Genomic DNA, 21,676 nt, shown 5'->3' on the forward strand with positions numbered 1-21,676 from the left:
TAGATTCATATTCATTGTATTTTTATTACAAATCAATCCGCTTACCATCTTGCTGACCAGGAACCGTCTGGGGACTCTGCATTCTTTCTTCAAGGTTAGAACTAAGGTCAGAGTTCACAGCCGACATGCGTGTGGAATCGCTCATATCAAACTCATCACTTTCTATAGAACTTTCATCCTACAAAATAAAAACATTATGGCATAAAACAAATTTCAGATAGTGCAGTACATTCAGATAACATCTCTCCTTTATAGATATGATCCCTTAAATTTTAATCAGTTAGTAAGCATTTAGTGAATTTTAATTCAATTCAACAAGCATTTAATAAACACAAGGTATCAGTGCGCTTGATAGAAAAAGATGAAAAATGGTGGTCCCCTGAATTCAAGCATCTCAACATATAATGGGAAGAGAGGACATAATACAAGCACATAAATAAAAAAAGTGTGATACAATCGACCAATCTATCAGTCAACTAACCCATTAGTATTTATATAACATAGAATGTGATAAGGACAAATAAGAAACATAAGTAAAGTATTATAAGAAATTTGAGAAGAGGCGACTTTTAGATTAGCTAATCAGGAAAGTGAATGGCAGTGTGGATGTAATAAGGTTTATGAATGTAATAAATATTACACTATAATTTACATAGAAACTCACTTGATATAGGGGATCTAGAATATAGATGAGCCAAAGATAAGTCTGAGGTTTTGATTTTGAGTGATTAGAATGATAGTAATTCTGCCAAGAGAAATTAGGATATTAAGAAGAAAAATAGTTTGGGATAGGTTGAAGTTTAGGTGGTCAGTTCACAATGCACCAATTCAACTAATTTTTATCCAGACAGAGATATCCAACAAATGTTTGGAAATATAGACTCGGAGCTCAGAAAAGAGATAGAGACTGGATGTATAGATGTGAGAGTTTGCATAGAGATTTACATATGGCATTATGAAAAAGCACTAGACTTTGCAATCAGAGGACTGAGTTTGAATCTTATCTCTCCTAATTACTACTTGTGTGACATTTGAGGCAGATTGAAAAAGTGTATAGAGTACCGAACTTGGTATCAAGCATATGTGAGTTCAAATCCAGCCATAGACACTTACTAGCTGCATGATCTTGGGTAAGTCACTTAACCTCTGCCTCCCTTGGGTTTCTCATCTGTAAAAAGGGATTTAGTAACAGCATCTACCTTCCATGGCAGTTGTGAGAACAAAATGAGATGTTTGTAAACTACCTCGCAACTCTTAAAATCCCATATAAATGGTAACCATTACCTAATTTTACAGTCCTCAGTTTTCTCATCTGTCAAATGAGATATTAGACTAAATGATCTCTATGGTCTCTTCCAATTCTAAATCCTATAACACCATACAACTTGATGAAATTGCCAGTGAAGAGATTACAGAGAAAAGAAAAAGTGATGATAGAGCCTGGAGCAGTGTCTCATACTCAAAGAAGAAGAGGAGCAAAAGAAGCAGAAAAAAGAGAGAAGAGAAGCCAAATAAGAATAGAGAAAGATGCTGACAAGATGAAAGGAAATGGAATCAAGAGCATAAGGATATAGGTTGGCCTTAGTAAGGAATTCAGTTTCATGATCTTTCTAGAATAGGCTGAAGGATAAAAGGATAGGTGAAGATGAAGATGGATTTTAAAAAAAAATTTATTAATTTATTTTGATTTATCAACAATCACTTCCATATGCTTTTGAGCTTAACATTTTTCTCCCCCTTCCTCCCCACCACCCTTCCCAAGATGGAGCACAATCTGATATAGGCTATATATACACATTCCTATTAAACATATTTTCACATTAGTGATGTTGTAAGTAAAAATTAGAACCAATAGGAGGAACCACCAGAAAGAGGAAACAAAACTCAACAGAAGAGAAAAAAAAATAGCAATTCAACTTCCATAGTTCTTTCTTTGGATGTGGATAGCATTTTCCATCATGAGACCTTTGGAGATGTCTTAGACCCTTGTATTGCTGGGAAGAGTTAAGTTCATCAGTATTAGTCATTGCACAACGTGGCTGTTATTGTGTACAACGTTCTCTTGGTTCTGCTCACTTCACTCAGCATCAGACCATATAAGTCTTTCCAGGTTTTTCTGAAGTCAGCCTGCTCATCATTTCTTACAGCACAAGATTATTCCATTATATTCATAAACCACAACTTGTTCAGTCATTCCCCAATTGATGGGCATCCTCTCAATTTCCAATTCTTTGCCACCTCAAAAAGAGCTGCTATGAATATTTTTGTACATGTGGGTCCTTTTCCCATTTGTATGACCTCTTTAGGATACAGCCTTATAAGTGCTATTGCTAGGTCAAAGGGTACACACATTTTTATAGCCCTTTGGGCATAGTTCCAAATTGCTCTCCAAAATGGTTGGATCATTTCACAACTCCACCATCAATGCATTAGTGTTCCAATTTTCCCACATAAAGATGGATTTTTTTTAAACTCTAGATAGATGAGAGGCATGAGGCAAAGCTGATAATTTTGACATAGCTTCAATAATTAGTAAAAATAGCAGCCACATGTCATCTCTTGGGAAGAGGGGAATTGGTAGCTCAAGGAAGGAGATGCTAAATGGTCACTTCCAAATTATTATAGAGAATCAATCAGAGATTCATAGGATTGCTATGTATTTGGTGAGTTCCAATGAGATATGACAACATAAATTTGTAGCAGACCTAATTCATCAGCAAGATTTTGTGACTTCCTCCAACATTGCTTCATTTCTTAGAGAGTCTCCCAGTGTATCCTGAGCTACCTTTAGTTGTCCTGATGAATATCTGGCCACTGGACCCAGATGGCTCTGGAGGAGAAAGTGAGGCTGGTGACCTTGCACAGCCCTCCCTCACTCAAATCAAAGTCAATTGAAAGTCATGTCATCATCTCCCTGATGTCATGGTCCTCTTCAATAACAAAGGACAAACACAACAATACAATTTCTTAGAAACAGGAGAGGAGATGAATGGTGGAATATGACTCTGTGGATTAGCAATATGTGAATAAAAAAATAAAAAGGGGAAAGCTTACTAGAACATATGTTTTATTAGACAGTATTTCAAAAGTATCTAGCATGAATGGTAAAATACAATTTCTCTTTTCAAGAATTTTTCAGTCAATGAATTCTCAATCAATATAACTACATGTAAATTTTTTTTTTTAATAAGAGAGGCAGCTTGGCATAGTATATAGAGAATAAGCCTCAGAGTCAGGAAAATCTGGATTCAAGTCCTGACTCTGACACATATTGCTATGTGGCCTTAGGTAAAGCATTAATTTCTCAATGTCCTAGGCAGCTCTCTGAGACTGAATGCTGCAGAGAAATTGTTGATCTTCATTGGTCAAAATGGAAAAAAATGTTTTGCAACTATAATCAGGTGTTTAGAGGAAGAGACAGTTTTGGAAAACATCAGTGTTCTTATAAATATTATTTATAAGAATTTACTTATCATCATTTATTTATAAGAAAAAGCATTCCAAAGGAAGAAATGCTTAAGTTAAAACATAAAGCAAAAGGTTTGTATTTTGGTTGACAAAAAGGTGGAGGCTTTTTCACACATTAGGAGTGACTCAGGGAAAAGCTCAGAGAAGGAAGAGAGAAGATGCAACGAGTTACCCTTAGCCATCAAAGAGGTTATAAGCTGGGACTGAGTGGGAGAGGAGATAGAGAATGGACCTACCCAATAATCTTAAAGGCCCAGGTTAGCAGTCTGTATTTATTTATAGGTAAAATGTTTTGTAGCAAAATCCACCCTTCTTAACCTTGTAAATTATAGAACTCTCCTAGTAATGTATTGAAATGTAAATGAAGGGCTATCTTGAGGTTTCTCTGTTAAATTCTAAATGTAAGTCATAGTAGGTGCTATACACATATATATACATATATATAATTAATATATATAATATATTATATATTATATATACATATATAATTAATATATATAATATATTCTATATTATATATATATATTTATTAGTGGAATGGAATGTTATTCTACAAAAGTCCTACTCTGATGGCCAATCATGGTTGGTGTGGGATGATCTAGTCTTTGAGATTATGCTGGCAGAACACAGGTGTGACAGATTTTATGAAGTCAGGTATGAGACAGACAAGTTAAGCTAAGTTTGGAAAGGTTCATCACCAAAAGCCAGCTACTACATGATCATTTATTTTGACTACCAAAAATAATGATTCAGCTCCTAAGGCATAGAGAAGCTACACTTGATATCCACAGAAAGGTACAACAATGATATTATAGCTCTTGAAGAATTAGAAACCACCTGGGAATTCCCTTCAAACTAGAAATTTGTCATGTGAATTCACAAATTTGAGTATTAATATTGCAAACGTGGATCTGAATGTGGTGATGAGGTAGAGCTGGGGGACTGGGATTATTACTATGAGAGAGTTTAATATTATAATCCTCATTTTACAGAAGAGGAAACTGAGCTTCAGAGAGGTTAAATAACAAGATTACAGAATTGTAGATTTAAATTTGGAAGAGACCTTAGAGGCCATCCAATATAGCTCCCTCATTTTACAGATAAGGAAACTGAGGACCAAAGAGGTTATTCACTTTGCCCATGCCAAATGGCTACTAAGTATTGAAACCAAAATATGAACCCAGATCTCTTGATTCCAACCTTCATGTTCATTTCTGTATACTACACTGCCTCACTATAAATTAAAGAAAATAAACAAATAGAAAATTGAAATTAACCTTAAAATAAATTAACATGTGTTTTTATTGTATTTGCATATGGCATGTATGATAGTTTTCTCATGAAACCTTAGCAAGCAGACTCCTAAAAGTCAGAATATTTTGTGAAAATATGTACAGAGTCCAATATATTGGGACACTCAATAAATGCTAAGGAACAAAAATGGAAGTAACAATAGTTTATGTGGAAGTAGGCAATAGTTTATGGTGGTGCCAAAAATTAGGTACTATAGGAGAAATGGAATCTCCAGCAAAAATTGTTATACTGACTTCTCTACAATTTTTTGTTAAATTAAAAAAAAAACCTTTCTCATTCATCACCTCAAGTATCATAAAGTTGCAACTTTACTTTAAATATTTCCCACTCTGATTATTTATAATGATTATTCATTCACCTTTAATAATCTCATTCATTATTCTAAAATGTTAATTATGCCATTGATATGCATTTTAAAGTTCAGTAATAAAAATTCCAAGTCAATGCATTGTATTTTCTGACTATTTACTAATTTAAGAATTATCTTTTATTTAAAAATGGCTAATACATCTTAAACACAAGAGCATAGTAGAAATGCTATTTTCTATAATACTTAGAAAAGATCAAAGGATATAGTCAAATGCGACAATAGCAGGAATCTTCTGGATCCTTATCTCCAGTCTGGTCTTCATACTGACTCAAACAGTAGAATCATAGAACTATTCTTTCATTTTGAATAACTGGCTTGCTACCCTTTTCACATTTTCCTTATCTGTTAAAAAGAGATAATGAGACAAATATGCTGGATTGTAAAGAAGTCTTTCAAATGAATAGACTAGAAGTCAGGTATCTTGATGGGAAGTTAGTTCCTCCTCTAGCTTCCTAGCTGTATACCTTGTACGAGTCATTTCCTTTCCTTGGGTCTCATTTTCTCATATGAAAAAAAGGTATTAAAAGTAACAATAAGAACTACCCACTGCTTCAGGGGTCAGTGGCATCCTCCTACCAAATGTCTGCAAGCAGATCACTTGTTGGAGATGTAGTAGAGATCACTGTAAGATGCTGTTGGTATTCTTCTTCAAGAGTTGTTGGGACAAGATGGTCTCAAGAGATGCTGATTCAGAGATTCTGGGATTCTATGTGATTCTGACTAAATCATCTGTAAAGGTTCCTTTCGTCTTTAAATCTATAAGAACTCCAGAGAACATCTAGTCACACAACTAGTTTGTAGCAGAACCAGGACTAAAGCTCAGGGGTCCTGACATGAAGTCAGTCCAAAGGTTTCTTTTCCCCATTCAAAAATGTTTGTGGGAGGAGCCAAGATGGTGGAGTAAAAGCAGTAACTTACTTGAACTCTCCTCCAAACCCCTCCAAATACCTACAAAAAATGGCTCTAAACAAATTCTAAAGCAGCAGAACCCACAAAAAGACAGAGTGGAACAAATTTCCAGCCCAAGACAGCCTGGATGGTTGATCAGAAAGGTATATCGCACCAGTCTGGAAGAGGAACGCAGGTTGGTGTGGGTGCACAGGCCTCAGTGAACCTGGAGCAGGCCTCAGAGGACTGAATCACAGGCAGCTGTGGTGGTTTCCAGAACTCTCAACCCACAATCGCCCAAGACAACTTAAAAGGTCAGTGGGAAAAGTCTGTGTCTGCAGTGAGAGAGAAGCGCGGTGGTCTCAGCTCCAGTCCCCGAGCTCGGCCCCTGGGGTGGCAGCTGCCTCCTGAGTTTCTGGCCCATAGACTGGGGGGGGGGGATGGAGTGGCTGATCAGAGGGGAATTGCAGGGAACTCTCTACTGGTGCAGGATTGTCTTGCTTTGCCCATGCTTGCATCTGGGTGACAGTTCTGGGTGGCGGTCCTGGGGTGAGCAGCAGCACTGGTGTGGTGGAGCTTATAGTGGTGGTGGAGAGGAAATCCTCCTCACAGTTCCAAGACAGGAAAGAGTGCTTGTGGTCACTCATAGATCAGAACACAGGCCAGGAAAGGAGTAAGCACCTCACCCTTGATTATAGCACCTTGGAAGAACTGAAAATTTTCAGGTCCCTAGAAGTATCTCTGAAAACAGCTGCACAAAACCCCTGGAACTTGGAACAGAACATTCTCCACACTGGAAACAGACCCCTACTGTAACAAAAAGTTTATAACTCAAATAATTGGTTGGGATCATGAGCAAACCTCTCAAAAAGAGTCAGACTATATTATCTTACTTTGGTGACAAAGAAGATCAAAACATACAACCAGAAGAAGACAATAAAGCCAAAGCTCCTACATCCAAAGCCTCTAAGAAAAATATGAATTGGTCCCAGGCCATGAAAGAGCTCAAAAAGGATTTTGAGAAGCAAGTAAGAGAAGTCGAGGAAAAACTGAGAGTGATGCTAAAAGAGACCCAAAAAAATAGTGAAGAAAATAACACCTTAAAAATAGTCTAACCCAAATGGCAAAAGAGGTCCAAAAAGCCAAAGAAGAGAAGAATGCCCTACAAAGCAAAATTGGCCAAATGGAAAAGGAAGTCCAAAAGCAAAGAAAATACTTCCTTAAAAATTAGAATAGAACAATTGGAAGCTAGTGACTTTATGAAAAATCAAGGCACTGTAAAACTAATCCAAAAGAATGAAAAAATAGAAGAGAATGTGAAATATCTCATTGGAAAAACAACTGACCTGGAAAATAGATCCAGGGAGAGAATTTAAAAATTATTGGACTATCTGAAAACCATGATCAAAAAAACAGCCTAGACATCATCTTTCAAGAAATTATCAAGGAAAACTGCCCTGATATTTTAGAACCAGAGGACAAAATAGAAATTGAAAGAATCCACTGATCACCTCCAGAAAGAGATCCCCAAAAGAAAACTCCTAGGAATATTGTAGCCAAATTCCAGAATTCCCAGGTCAAAGAGAAAATATTGCAAGCAGCCAGAAAGAAACAATTCAAGTACTGTGGAAACACAATCAGGATAACACAAGATTTAGCAGCTTCTACATTAAGGGATCACAGGGCATGGAATATAATATTCTGGAAGGCAAAGGAGATAGGATTACAACCAAGAATAGTCATTCAGTAAAATAGAGGACTTTCAAGAATTTTTGATGAAAGACCAGAGCTGAATAGAAAATTTGACTTTCAAATACAAAACTCAAGTGAAACATGGAAGAGGTAAACAGTAAAGAGAAATCATAAGAGACTTATTAAGGTTGAACTGTTTACATTCCTGCATGGAAAGATGATATTTGTAACTCATGAGTCCTTCGTCAGTATTAGGGTAGTGGGAGGGAAAAAATTATATGTATGTATGTATATAGATAGATAGATAGATAGATAGATAGATAGATAGATAGATAGATAGAGGGAACAGGGTGAGTTGAAGATGAAGGGATGATATCTGGAAAATAGAATTAAGGGGTGAGAGAGGATTATACTGGGAGAAGGAGAAAGGGAGAGGTAGAATGGGGTAAATTATCTCACATGGAACAGACAAGAAAAGCTTTTACAGTGGAGGGGAAATGGGGGAAGGTGAGAGGGAATGAGTGAATCTTATTCTCATAGGATTTGGTTTAAGGAGGGAATAACATACACAATTGGGATATGGAAATCTATCTTACCCTACAGGAAAATAAGGGGGGAAAGGGACAAGAGAGCAGGGAGTTGATAGAGGGGAGGGCAGATTGGGGGAGGGGATAATCAGAAGCAAACACTTCTGAGGAGGGACAGGGTCAAAAGAGAGAATAGAATAAATGGGGGGTAGGGTAGGACAGGATGAAGGGAAATATACTTAGTTTTTCACAACATGACTACTATGGAAGTGTTTTGAATGACTACACATCTATAACCTGTATCGAGTTGCTTGCCTTTTCAATGAGGGTGGGTGGGGAGGGAGGAAGGGAGGAAATTTGTAACCCAAAGTTTAAAAAAAAATGTTCATGGGAGCAGATTCTACATATAAACATGGCAACCTATTTCTTTTTGGAAGTTTTTTCCTTAATAGAGTTCAAATCTTATAACCACAAATATGATGACAAATAATCCATTGCAGTAGGGATCTCTTCACAGAATCTCAGATTTGGAAAAGACCTCCTACAGAAATCCCTCCTTCAACCTTCCTGACAAGTGGACATCCAGGTGCTATTTCAAGACTTTTCGTGAGAGGGAATGCATTACCTCCCGAGATAACCTGCTTCGACAGCTCTAATTTTTAGGAAGTTTGTCCTTATACAAATATATATTCTGCCTCCCTACAACTTCTACTGCATTGCTCCTAGCTTTGCAGTCCAGGGCCAAACAAACCAAATTTATTCTTTTACATTACAGTCCTTCAAATACTTGGAGAGAGTCAGCATACTCCCATTAAATTTTCTTATCTCTAGGACAAATCCTTTCACCAGCCTTTATATACCATGGTGTCCAGTCCTCTAACCATTTCGGTCACCCTCTTGTAGAATGCTTTTAGGAATGTTTAACCACCAACTCTCTAGGGGGAAAAATGTATCCATGACACACTTTTAAAGTTTAATCTGCACTATCATCATTTTTTTTCCATCACTTTCTTAACTCTAGGCATAAACAAAACATCAAGGCAAGCCCTAATTTATAGTGTTTGTTGATTTCTGAGACATAAATGCTCACACTAAAAAATGAGCGATTGACTCTCAGAGCCCATATGAGTTGGCCCCTAAGGTGATATTAAGAACTGAATAGTTCTTGATATATTGAAGCGTTGGCTTCAGAAGTCTGACCAAGGCAGAGTACATTGGTACACTCACCTTCCTCATTTTGGACACTATGTCACTATTAATGCAAGGTGAGTTTGTGTTAGTCTTGCTGATATGAAAAAAAAAAGAAACCAACAGATAGTATAGTATGATAGAAAGAATATTGAGGGTATAATAGAAGAGACTGGGAGCCAAGAGACCTCAATGTACATCCCCATGTTGACACTTACTAGCTGTATAAACCTCAGCAAGATACTTCCCTCTCTGAGTCTCAGTTTCATACTGCGTGAAATAGAGATAATAATACTCATACCATGTCACAAAGTTGTTGTGGGTTATAAGAAAAATGCTTTGTAAGCCTTAAAGTGCCTTATATAGGCATATTTCACTTTTTTGTGCTTTGCTTTATTGCTCTTTGAGTATATTGCGTTTTTTTACAAATTGAAGGTTTGTGGCAATCACATCATGCAAGCCTATAGGCACCATTTTTCCAATAGCATGTGCTCACATTGTGTCTTTATGTCACATGTTGGTAATTCTCACAATATTTGAAATTTTTTCATTATTATTTAATCTGTTATGATGATCTATGATCAGTGATCTTTGATGTTACTATTGTAATTGTTGGGGCTGTATAAGACAGAGAACTTAATAAATGTGTGTGCTCTGACTGCTCCACTCGCATGCCATTCCATTCCTTCTTCTCTTCAGGCCTCCCTGTTCCCTGAGACATAATATTGAAATTAGGCCAATTAATAACTCTATAATGGCCTCTAAGTGTTCAAGTGAAAGGAAGAATTAATCAACGTAGCAAACTTCATAGTTGTCCAATTTTAAGAAATTGCCCACAGCTACGCCACCTTCAGCAATCACCACCCTGATCAACATCAAAGCAAGACCCTCCGCCAGCAAAAAAGATCATAACTCACTAAGGCTCGAATGATGGTGAGCATTTTTTAGCAATAAAGTATTTTTTTAAAATTAAGCTTTGTATGTTCTTTTTTAGACATAAAACTATTGCACACGTAATAAACTATAGCTTAGTGGAAATATAACTTGTATATGCACTGGAAAACAAAACAATTTGTGTGACTTGCTTTATTGTAATATTCCCTCTATTGTGGTGATCTGGAACCCAACTCACAATATCTCTGAGGCTTGCCTGTAAATGTAATATAATCTTTATAATAACATTTACCACTATAAATAATTCAAAGGAGCGCATGTTTTCTGACTATATTTGATAAAAAGCATCATGTAATTAAATATTTACATGTGAATGTGTATACCCAAGTTATCTTCTCTAATACACATTGGCTATGTGACCCTAAGCAAGTCATTTAAACTTTCAATATTCCTTTACCTCTGGCAACCCCCTAAGACTGCAGATTGCAAAACAAATTGCCATTCTGCTTTGTTAGATTACCTTATCAAGCATGCTCTATAGTGATGAGATAATTGGTCAAACTCTTCCACGCCAGCCCCCAAACTGAATAACAATCTATATGTACATACAGTATATGTTTCTATACACTCAAAGACACACATATCTGTCTATTTATATGGTTAACATTTAATCACATATTTAATTTCATTTTTTACAAAGGGACAACTATAGAGAATCAATATTATCCAGCATCTACACTGCAGAATGAATAAATGACTATAGGAGAGACAAAGAAACTCACCATGTTTGTCTACTTGGATACTTGTTTGTCTCCATGCAATTCTGTTGACTTTCATCTTATTCCCACCCAAACTGTACTATACTCACTGAAATCTACTTATCTCTCTATACAACTAAAGGAAAAGATTAAAGTCTTTAGTTCCATTCTCATTCCTGGCCAAGAGCTGCATACATCTTTCATCATTTTCAATAAAATTACTATTCAATGATTAAACTATTTATTTACACAGCAAATTATGTCAGTCCTCTGGTGATGAGCATCATTGCTCTTCAACCAGGTTGATGCTTTGGATTTTGATTTTCTTTAAGATAAAACTCTAATCAACGAAGGAATCTGGTCACTTAGAAATGCAACCATGTTGTTTTTTTTTTCACGATTCAAAAATCAGAAGCCTAACTATTTAGTGGCAGGAAGGGATTTATTTTTGCTTTTAACATGCTGCTGACTTTGAGTAGCCAGAAGGACCCAGCATGTGGCCACAGCTCCACTGGCACCATGTTGATCTCCTCACTTTTTGGCAGAGAAAAAAACATATCACTAGATGAGATTGCTACAAATAATTTGACAGCTTCCATTCACTTCATGAAATAATTGAAATCCATTATTTGAAATTGTTTAATGAATTGAATTTTTTTTGCCCCTTTTAGTCATGGGAATTAATTTTTCTTTGCTCTCTTTGATGAACCTAACTCAATGCTTATCTAACCACTTATTTCATAATTTATAAGGAGCCATGTGGTAAAAATGTAATTAAAATATTAAGGAAAAATGAAAAAAATTACATAAACCCTATCTTTCATATATGACCGAACTATCAGTCAAACAAATTTGCAAGGGCATTCTTAAGACGGAGCTCACTCAAGTAGAGAGAAAAGTTTTACTCAGGGCTTATATATGTATGTGTAAAACCTATGTACATCTGTGCAAAATGTATATACATATGCATAATAAACATATATATGTATATGTACATAAAAAGTAAGAATACATTAATGAATTAATGGGCACCTAGGTGGCTCAGCAGATAGAGTACTGGGTCTTGAGTCAGGAAGACCTGAGTTCAAATCTGGACTCAGAAAATCACTAGCCTTGTGATCCTGGGCAACTCACTTACCCCTATTTGCCTTATTTTCCTCATCTGTAAAATGATCTGGAGAAGGAAATAGCAAATCACTCCACCATTTTTGCCAAGAAAACCCCAATAAGGAGACACAAAGAGTTGGATGTAACTAAAAAACGACTCAACAACAAAAATGTGTTAACAATTTGAGTTAAAATGAAAGCTATAAAAAGTATAGACTTTTAAAAATGAAACCTTCTATTGGCAATTATGAGAGGCAGAATGATGTGCTGCCTCAGTCAAAATAAGACCTGTTAAAGACCTTGGCTTAAAAAGGCCAAGGTCTCCCACTGCATCCAGGGCCATTTCCAGTCATCCTGAACAATATCTCACCACTAGACCCAGATGGCTTTGGAGGAGAGAGTGAGATTGGTGACTTTGCACAGCCCTGCCTCACTTAAATCCAACTCATTTGCATGTCATGGCATCACCTCTCAGACGCTATGGTCCTCTTTGAGAACAAAAGGCAAACAACAACAGCCTTTTCTTGTGTGGGTAGTAACCCAAATCCTGAATGTTTACAATTCTCATTTAGGAGACTCTGTAGTGTTCTGGAGCTTACAAATGGCATATTATCTTTGCTAAACAGGAGGACAAGAAGATCTCACCATAGATAGGGAATCATTGCCATATTTGAACTCTATGTTGTACCTCTTACCTGAATGAAGTAAACGTCTTTGGTGACTATACATGTTCGTGTTTTTCATATCACTTGATATTAATAGAAACATTAAGCAAAACTATCTGATGCTATGTGTTTCAAAGAATATTCTATAATTTTTAAATTTGTACATAGATACCTAACTAGAGCAGTGTTTTGTTCAACTGTGTCAAATGCTTTTTTTTAATAGTCATTAAACAGAGCACTTGTTGAATCATTTCAGTTGTTGCTTAACTCTTTGTGACCCTATTTTGTTTTTGTTTTTTTTTTGGCAAAGATACTGGAGTAGTTTGCCACTTCCTTCTTCAGCTCATTTCACAGATGAGTAAACTGAGGCAAACAGGGTTAAGTGACTTGCCCAGGGTCACACAGCAGTAAGTGTATGGGGCTGGATTTAAACTCAGGTCCTCCTAATTCCAGAGCCAGTGCTCTATTCATTGTACCACCCGAGCAATTGAGTAGGATAGTATTACTTTCTTTTTTAAATTTTCAGTCAATTTTATGACCATGATCATAAATATCAATGACTACTTTCAACACAATCCAACCTGTCCCTTCTCACACTTTCAAGGATGCCCTTGATACATCAGTAGGTTATCCTAATAACATTTTATAGAGATGAGAAAGTAGTTATTAATATTTTCTTGGTCTCCTTTCTGGTAATGTGAAGGTCCAAAATTTTTATTATCCTTTAAATTCCTAGAGGTCAAAGATCATGGCTAAAACATAGTATCAGAACATGATAGAATCTCAAAATTGGAAGAGATTTTGGAGGTCAAACTAAACACATAATATTTGTAAAGTACTTAGCACAGAGCATGTAGTAGGTGCCTAATAAATGCTTATTCCTTTTCCCCTCCTGCTTGATGTCATTCTGTAGAGTCAGAAGACCTGTGTTCACATTTTGGTTCTTATCCTTATTACCTGTGTTACTTTGGGCAGGTTTCAGTTTCCTTATCTGTAAAATTAGACTGGACCAGGGATGAGGAACCTGCGGCCTCCCCATCCATGGACTGGACAATCTATAAGGTCCTATCAAGCTCTAAATCTATGATCCTATAAGAAAATGAATGAAAAATGACTGATTCCACTTTTAGACATCTCTTTAGGAAAAATATTTTGTTATCAAGTTAAAATATGCTTATCAGAAATTCCTACTTTCCCATTTCCTTATTTTGCCCTTTGGGACCAACAAATTAAGCCTAATCCTTCTTTCCTGCAATAGCCCTTCAAATACTGGTAGCACAGTGGATAGAGTGCCAGGCCTAGAGTCAGGAAGACTTGAGTTCAAATCTAGTTTCAGACACTTACTAACAATGTGACTCTGGACCAGTCACTTAACCTTGTTTGTTTTATTTCCTCATCTATAAAACGAAGTGGAGTAGTCATTTCAGTATCTTTACCAAGAAAACCCAACTGTGGTCATAGACAGTTGGATACAACTAAAAACAACTCAACAAACCAACTATCATGTTCCCCTTAACTCTCCTCTTCTCCAAGGCAAATATATTCTCATCCTTGAATTGATCCTCCTATATTATCACACAGTTTTCAGTCCCTTTACCATCCTTATCCCTATTCCCCATCCTTCATAAAATGTGGCACCAAGAGCTAAACACAATACAGGAGATATAGTCAGGGCAAAATATAGCAAGGCCATAACTTCATTAACTCAAGATACAAGATTTACTCTAAAACTGAACTGTCTTGCCAGTCACGTGACATCGCTGACTCACTCTTAGTTTGCATTTCTAATCTTTCCAACTGCTCAGGCCTTTCCTTCCCAAACTACCTTGTATTTATTTTGTAAATATTCTGTATATACTTAAGTATTTATATGTTAAATTCCCTGTTAGACAGTAAGTTCCTTGAGGGCAGGTAATATTTTATTTCTTTCTTTGTCTCTCCAGTGCCTAGCATAATTCCTAAGAAATATATTAATAAGCACTTAATAAAAATGACTTATTTGTTGATAGATGGAGAGATAGATTGACTTAAAATTTTTGCACACAATTACTTCATCATGTTTTCCTATCCTTTACTTGTGAAATTCATTTTTTTGTTTTCAAACTCAATGTCTTTATATTTGTTGAAAAGATAATGAGTTCAGTTTTGCTTATGTTGTGTTTAAGATGTCTATGGGACATTCAGTTCAAGGTGTCTAAAAGGTAGTTGGAGATGTAAGGCTGGAAGTTAGGAGAAAGGTTAGGGCTACAAGCTATCTATATAGAAATGATAAGTGAAACCATAAGTCATGAGATCACCAAAATAAATAGTATATAAAGAGAGAAAAGAGAAGAGGGCCAGCACAGAGCCTTGGGGACCTTCACCATTAGTAGACATGGAGTAGATGAAGATCCAGCAAAGGAAATAGACAAAGAGAAGTTTCGAGGAGAAGAACCAGTAGAGAAAAGAGAGTCTCATGGAGAAGAGGTGATTAACAGTGTCAAAGGCTGCAGATTGGTCCAGAAAGCTGATGATTGATAAAAGGACATTAGATTTTGCCAACTAAGAGATCATTGGTAACTTTGGAGAGAGCAGTTTGGGTTGAATGACGAGTTCAGTAGCCACAAAACTTTAAATGCAGTGCTTTGCACATATTAAGTATTCAATAAATAAGTTTAATCTTTAGTAACTTTTTATCTAAATAAGTTACTTTAAAAAAAACAACTTGTTCTCTAGTTATTTCTAGGATACTTTTTTTAACCCCTGCCTACACTAGTACTGAGCACAAAGGAAAAAAAAAAAGAACACTTATGCTGCTTGTTACTGAATAGAGGCCTTAGTAAATGAAAAGGATTAACTTTACTTAATCTCTGACTAATAACAAGATTGGGTTTCTCATGAACTTTTCTTGGACTAACAGAGGTAGTTAAGAGTTCTGATTTCAAAGGATTTCTCTGCATGTAATAGCAGGAGTCCAGATGTCAAAAAAGGTTATAATTAAGCAGATTAAGTGCTAATTGTAAGCAATTAATGCCAGATATGTCAATAATAGCTCACATTTACATATCACCTTTATAGTTAAAAAGCACTTTCACAAACCCCTATCTCATGTGGCTCTCCTATTTAATGAGGGAGGAAATATCCTAATTTTACAAATAGGGACACTAAGATTCATGTTTTATACTTCTCAAATGCACTTGTGTATTATAATTACCTGTCTTCTTGTTTCCCATTAAACTGAGGGAAGAAACCTTGAGATTATCTAAAAAATTAGTCACCTCTTTAATACCTAGAACAGTGGGTACTTAATTTATATTTATTGATTTTAATTGTTTTGAAATGTTTTTCAAACTCATGGTAATAAGTTCATAAATTGGCAATATTCACAGCATTATTTTGGGGAATTGCAAACATTTATAAACTTATATACAAGCATATATATGCTTGTAGGGTACTACCAGTGGGGAATACCTATCTAGGAATGTAGAACTGCAATTTATGTGTAGCATTTAGTCTTTGAAAGTTGGCTAGGTCATTGAGAGGGAAAATGACTCATCTAGTGTCACTATATATCAGAAACAGGACTTGAAACCAGGTCTGCATGATTCCAAGGCCCAGGTCTCTAGATACAATGAGTATGCTTAGGAGACATTTGAGTATTCTTAAATGATTTTGGGAGCTATATTTAAGTTGTGTTGAAAGGAAAAGAAGCTAAAAGTAAGGACAGATTTCATTTTATCCATTTAAAAGAAAATGGATGTCTGAACCAAGGCTTTGAGGGTGGGAACCTAAAAATATTTCTGCAATGTTTCTTAATTTCTTATTAAAATTAATAGAGAAGATAGCTGGGATAAGTTCAGGGGCTGGGTAGAGTTTATATGACCCTTTGCCTTCCAATGTTCATTTTAGGTAACCACATGATGACATTTTACAGAGAGAAAGATATAGGTCTAGAGAAGATGTGGAACAGAAATGTAAGGCTTTGAATCATACATATATGTATATACATGTACACACACATACTATATATATATATATGTATATGTATATATATACACACACATATATATATGTATACTTATATGCTGCTGGTTGTTGGTCATTCAGTTGTATCTGACTTTTTGTGACCTTGTGGACCCTAGAATAGCAATACTGTACATAAGGTTTTCTTGGCAAAGATGTTTGCCATTTTCTTCTGTAGTGCATTAAAGTAAACAGATGTTAAGTGACTTGCCCAGGGTCATGTAGCCAGTAAGTGTCTAAGGCTGGCTTTGAACTCAGGTCTTCCTGACTACAGGCGTAGCACTCTATTCAATGAGCAATCTAGCTGCTTCTGTATTCGTATATAAGATACACACATATGTACATTTGTATTTATATACAAGGCAGATAACATGTATATATACATACATATACATGTATATATGCTGAAATCATGACAGGTGATGAGATCCCAGTGGAAATGAGAATAGAGGAAGAAGTTAAAATCCTCCTGGAAGTAGTCATGGAGAAAAGTATACATTGACCTCATGATCTCTGTGGGTGAACCTTTTATGGAATATAGGTAATAGTTCTGAATGTTAGCAAGGCCTTCTCTATATGGCTGCTAGTCTACTTTCACATTTTTAGCTGAGTAGTTCTCCTTTCTGTATGACCCTGGTAAGACCATTTTATAATGAAAGATAACTATTATTTTTAAAGTGGCCTAGCTGCTACAAACTGTTCCAATTGTCCACACTTATTTTGTAATAATTTTTAAAAGATAACATAGGGAGTTGAGCTATTTCAAAGTCATTACCTCATCTTGCTGGGAGCTGAGGAGTTGAAGTTTCATGTGCTTCATGTAGGCCATGGTAATTGGCATGTTGTAATCAATCATGCTGGTCACCAAAGTAGGAGGTTTCCCGTTATCTGTAATGAAAATATTTTTCAGGCACATGGATTAATTGCATAACTTCATATTGAATTTGTTCAACAATTCTCAAAAGTTTCAATTTGTCTTATTGCAATAGGGTTCCAAGACACCATATGTTTAATTGCTCAAACGTTCTTTAAAAAAAAGAAAGAAAGAATGAAAGAAAGAAAGACAAGAATCAGTCAGATTCTCCCAAATGCAGATTACTAGAGATTATCACAGAGTGATTCATTAACTCTCTCAAGTCACCAGGGTACTTCATATCCTGGCTTTCTCATTATCATGCACATCTATATATCATATTACCATTTATAATGCACTTTCCTCACAACAGCCAGTCAAGGTACAAGAATTATTATCTCCATTTTACAGATGGGGAAACTAAGGTTAAGAGAAGTTGGTTGACTGCTTTTGGACACACTTCACACTTTTTTCTGATTCTAAGCCTTGTACTTTTTCTGCTACACCATGCTGTTTATCACGCTGCATGGATGATGGGAAATATCTTATTCTAGTGGCACAAAAGGGTTCACCTTTTCCTTCTGTTTGCATATAGGAAGATAGTCCCTATGTACTTCTTTGGTATGAGATGGAGAGGAGTCACTCTTAGTAGGGGATTTTATATGCTGTTTGAAAAGGCAGCATATCACAGAAAACAGAAAAAAGGCTTCAGTTAGGAAGAGTTGGGTTCAAATCCCAGCTCAGACAGATGATGTTCTTTTATTTCAGTCATGTTCAATTTTTTGTGACCTCTTTTAGGGTTTTCTTGGCAACAGATACTATAGTGGTTTTTCATTTCCTTCTCCAGTTCATTTTACAGATGAGGAAACTGAGACAAACAGGGCTAAGTGACTTGCCCAGGGTCACACAGCTACTAAGTGTCTCAGGGCACATTTGAACTCAGGTCTTCCTGACTCTAGGCCTGGTGCTGTATCCACTGCATCGTCTAGCTGCCAACCTCTGACACATATTGCCTATGAAACCTAATTTTTCAGGCAAATCTCTAAGACTAAATTGCAAAGCAGGTGCTGATCTGAATTAGTAGTAAGAGTTGATGAACTCCTCATTATACCACTGAAATCAATGGTCTAACTCAAATTGGGAAATCTCTGTACATCAGGGGATAAATCAGGGCAAGTGCATCTCTCAATATAACTAACTTTATTTCACAGAGCAATTTATATATCACAAACCTCTAGATTACCATGAATGAAAACAAAAGCCAAAGAATTAAAAGTTTTGGGGTGAATATCTACTTATTCACTGAATCCTATTTATCCCCTTAAGAAATATGGACTCAGTGAAATGGAAAGGACCCAGAAAGGTTACATATTTGATCCTTCCACCTTCATAGAAGACCACACACAAAATATCCAGGGCAAATGAAAAGTAATCTAGTTTTAAGTTTCCATATAAACATCTTTGTTAAAAAAAAAAATAAAACAACCCTATACATTTCTCACAGAGGATCCTCATAGAATATTCTGTTGAGGACAAACAAGGGTGGTTGAGCTATTATTTAAGTGAGTATCTGAGATTCACTACCTTCTAATTGGAGTAAATGAGATGATTTGACTTGTTGAATTGTTCCAGTCTACCACGTTTTTTACGAACCCTAACTTAAAATAGGAGATATAAATTGGTATGATGAATAAAATGACTTCACATCTCAGCATTTGACTCCGATTCTACCTTTATGATCTGCTCCATCTGGGTTTAAATGCATTCTCTTCTGGCACTCTGAGCAGCTCATTAGAAATCGTGTCACCGCTTCTCTCGGTAGGAAGGCATAGCTCTCTGAAATCTGAAATGATTCACAAATATAGGTGTTACTATATAAGTTGATTGAACATGATTTAACAGAACTGATCGTTATATTTCCAAATAAGGCACTTTATATCATAATGGCAGGAAGCACAATGAAAGCATGCACTGCATACCATGCATCATTTCAAGAAATATCTGTCCAATTTGATTGTGTATCACCTAATGGTTGATAATTTGTGATGGGGGTGGGGGAGGCAATCGGTCATATCAGCATGGCCTTTGTCTATAGTTCTGCATTTTTTAAAGAAAAAACTCATAGTTTGCAAATACCTAGGGTAATTTTCTCAAAAACTAAAAATTCATCAGAAATATTTTAATAGTTCTGGTACCATTAAAAATAATTCAGTTTTAACCTCTAATTTTTTTAATTGAGTCCCAACAGAAACAGAAAATGTTGAATTTTTCACTATGACAGTATCTTCATTGTTTTATCATGTAAAATAATCTTCTATGTTAAGGAATGATAAATCTTTTTTGAATAAGAACTCTTACATTTGTCAATATATTTTCTCCATAGTTTCTCCATTCCACAGAAAATGACACACCTGGAAATACATGTTGGCCATCTACTTCTTTTTATATTTCACATCAGATATACATATTTTATGTTCATAACCTATCATAAAATCTTTCATAGCAAATGTGCCTGACCTTCTACCACCAAGAATAGATAGCTCACAAGTTCAGGACTGTCTTCTACAGGCTGGTTAGATACTAACACTCCTATCATAGCAAATCTGTAGGTTGCAACTTTTCAAACACCTTTCCTGTTCTTTAGGGACTTCCTAACATACAAGTGAACCAATGTATACATGATAAATTATTAAATGTCACTAAATGAAATGAAAGGAGATACCCACTAGGACTCTGCTACTGAGAAAGCTGATGCAGACATCATTCTTCTATCAAATCATTAGTACTGTAACAAGCAGGAAGTGTTAGAAAAACGTTAATTTAAAAAAAGATACAAACTACATTTCAAAACTTGATAAGGTAATCACAATTTTTCAAGTTCAATACATCATTCCCATTATAAACTCTGATGGATTTAAAATCAACAGAAAAGATGGGAAGTTATGCACCAAAAGATAATCCAGTGTTACTATCCACCACTCCATTAGCACTGATAGGGTCAACTTTTGATTATCCACATTAATAGAGGTGTACAATGGTGCCCATAATACAAACAAATGATAATTCAAAAAGCACTAAAATGCAACTTTGGCATCCCTTTTTTTTTTCAAGCCCCACATTTACCTTACTATGGTTTTTTTTAATTAAATGACAAAATTAGTTTAAGTTCTTTATTACACACCACTGGCTACCAAGTGTAAGTGGTCAAGAATAGTGAGCAGTAAAAGGGGAAAAACAGTCTAGGATAAAAATTGCTATGGACAATGCACACATAGTTAATTTAGTCTACACTGTCTCAAATCCTAAAAGTCAAACCTCTGATCTTGACTTTATTTTTAAGGATAAAACTTTTCTGTGGCTTTAATTTCTTTTTTTAAATTCTGGGCAAAGAGAGAGAGTGAGGGAGAGAGACAGAGAGCAAGAGAGAGAGACACAGAGACAGAGAGACAGAGAGAGAGGATCAGTTTGAAGACACATTACCATAAGTTTTCATATCAGAGATTTAATAAGGAAATGTTCGGTATTTTAAAAAAATGGAGCCAGGTTTTCATTCTCCTTTTATATAGAAGAAAACATAACACTCAGTTGACTTCTGTATTGAAAGGGAAATACAGTTCGGAGTATCCAATAGCCTATTTTAAAATCTCACTCCGAAATCAAACCTGAAAAATTGTCATCAACATACATTCAGTCAATATGCCTTTATGACAGTTTGATATATCTGAGGTTTAAGTCCATTGAAACTAATGGAGCTGACCAATAGATTCATTAGCACCCTGGGTTTGACAGGCATGCTCCATTTGTTTTCATCAAGCATTCCTATCAAATCTTTGTTCCACTTACATATAAAAGAAATCCTCCATAGGGAGCAAGTGAACTTGTAAAGCCTGGATTTTGATGAGTAGCCCCATTAGTTTCAATGGCATTGACCCTGTTCTTTACTTGCCTTT

General features: G+C 35.8%; 1 protein-coding gene across 4 annotated transcripts in view; it reads right to left on the reverse strand.

The window, feature by feature from the left end:
* LOC114054148 (nucleolar protein 4) overlaps positions 1-21,676 on the reverse strand; it is a 427,691-nt gene that overhangs the window by 288,438 nt on the left and 117,577 nt on the right. For all 4 annotated transcript variants that reach the window (XM_027877295.1, XM_027877294.1, XM_027877291.1 and 1 more), the window contains exons 3-5: positions 19,458-19,569; positions 17,649-17,761; positions 46-178 (exon numbers count right to left, since the gene is read on the reverse strand). In XM_027877295.1, the coding sequence (XP_027733096.1) occupies positions 46-178; positions 17,649-17,761; positions 19,458-19,569 (358 nt within the window). The remainder of the gene's footprint in view (positions 1-45; positions 179-17,648; positions 17,762-19,457; positions 19,570-21,676) is intronic.

The sequence above is a fragment of the Vombatus ursinus genome, unplaced genomic scaffold (genome assembly GCF_900497805.2).
Source record: "Vombatus ursinus unplaced genomic scaffold, bare-nosed wombat genome assembly UNPS02014812.1, whole genome shotgun sequence".
Lineage (NCBI taxonomy): Eukaryota > Metazoa > Chordata > Mammalia > Diprotodontia > Vombatidae > Vombatus > Vombatus ursinus.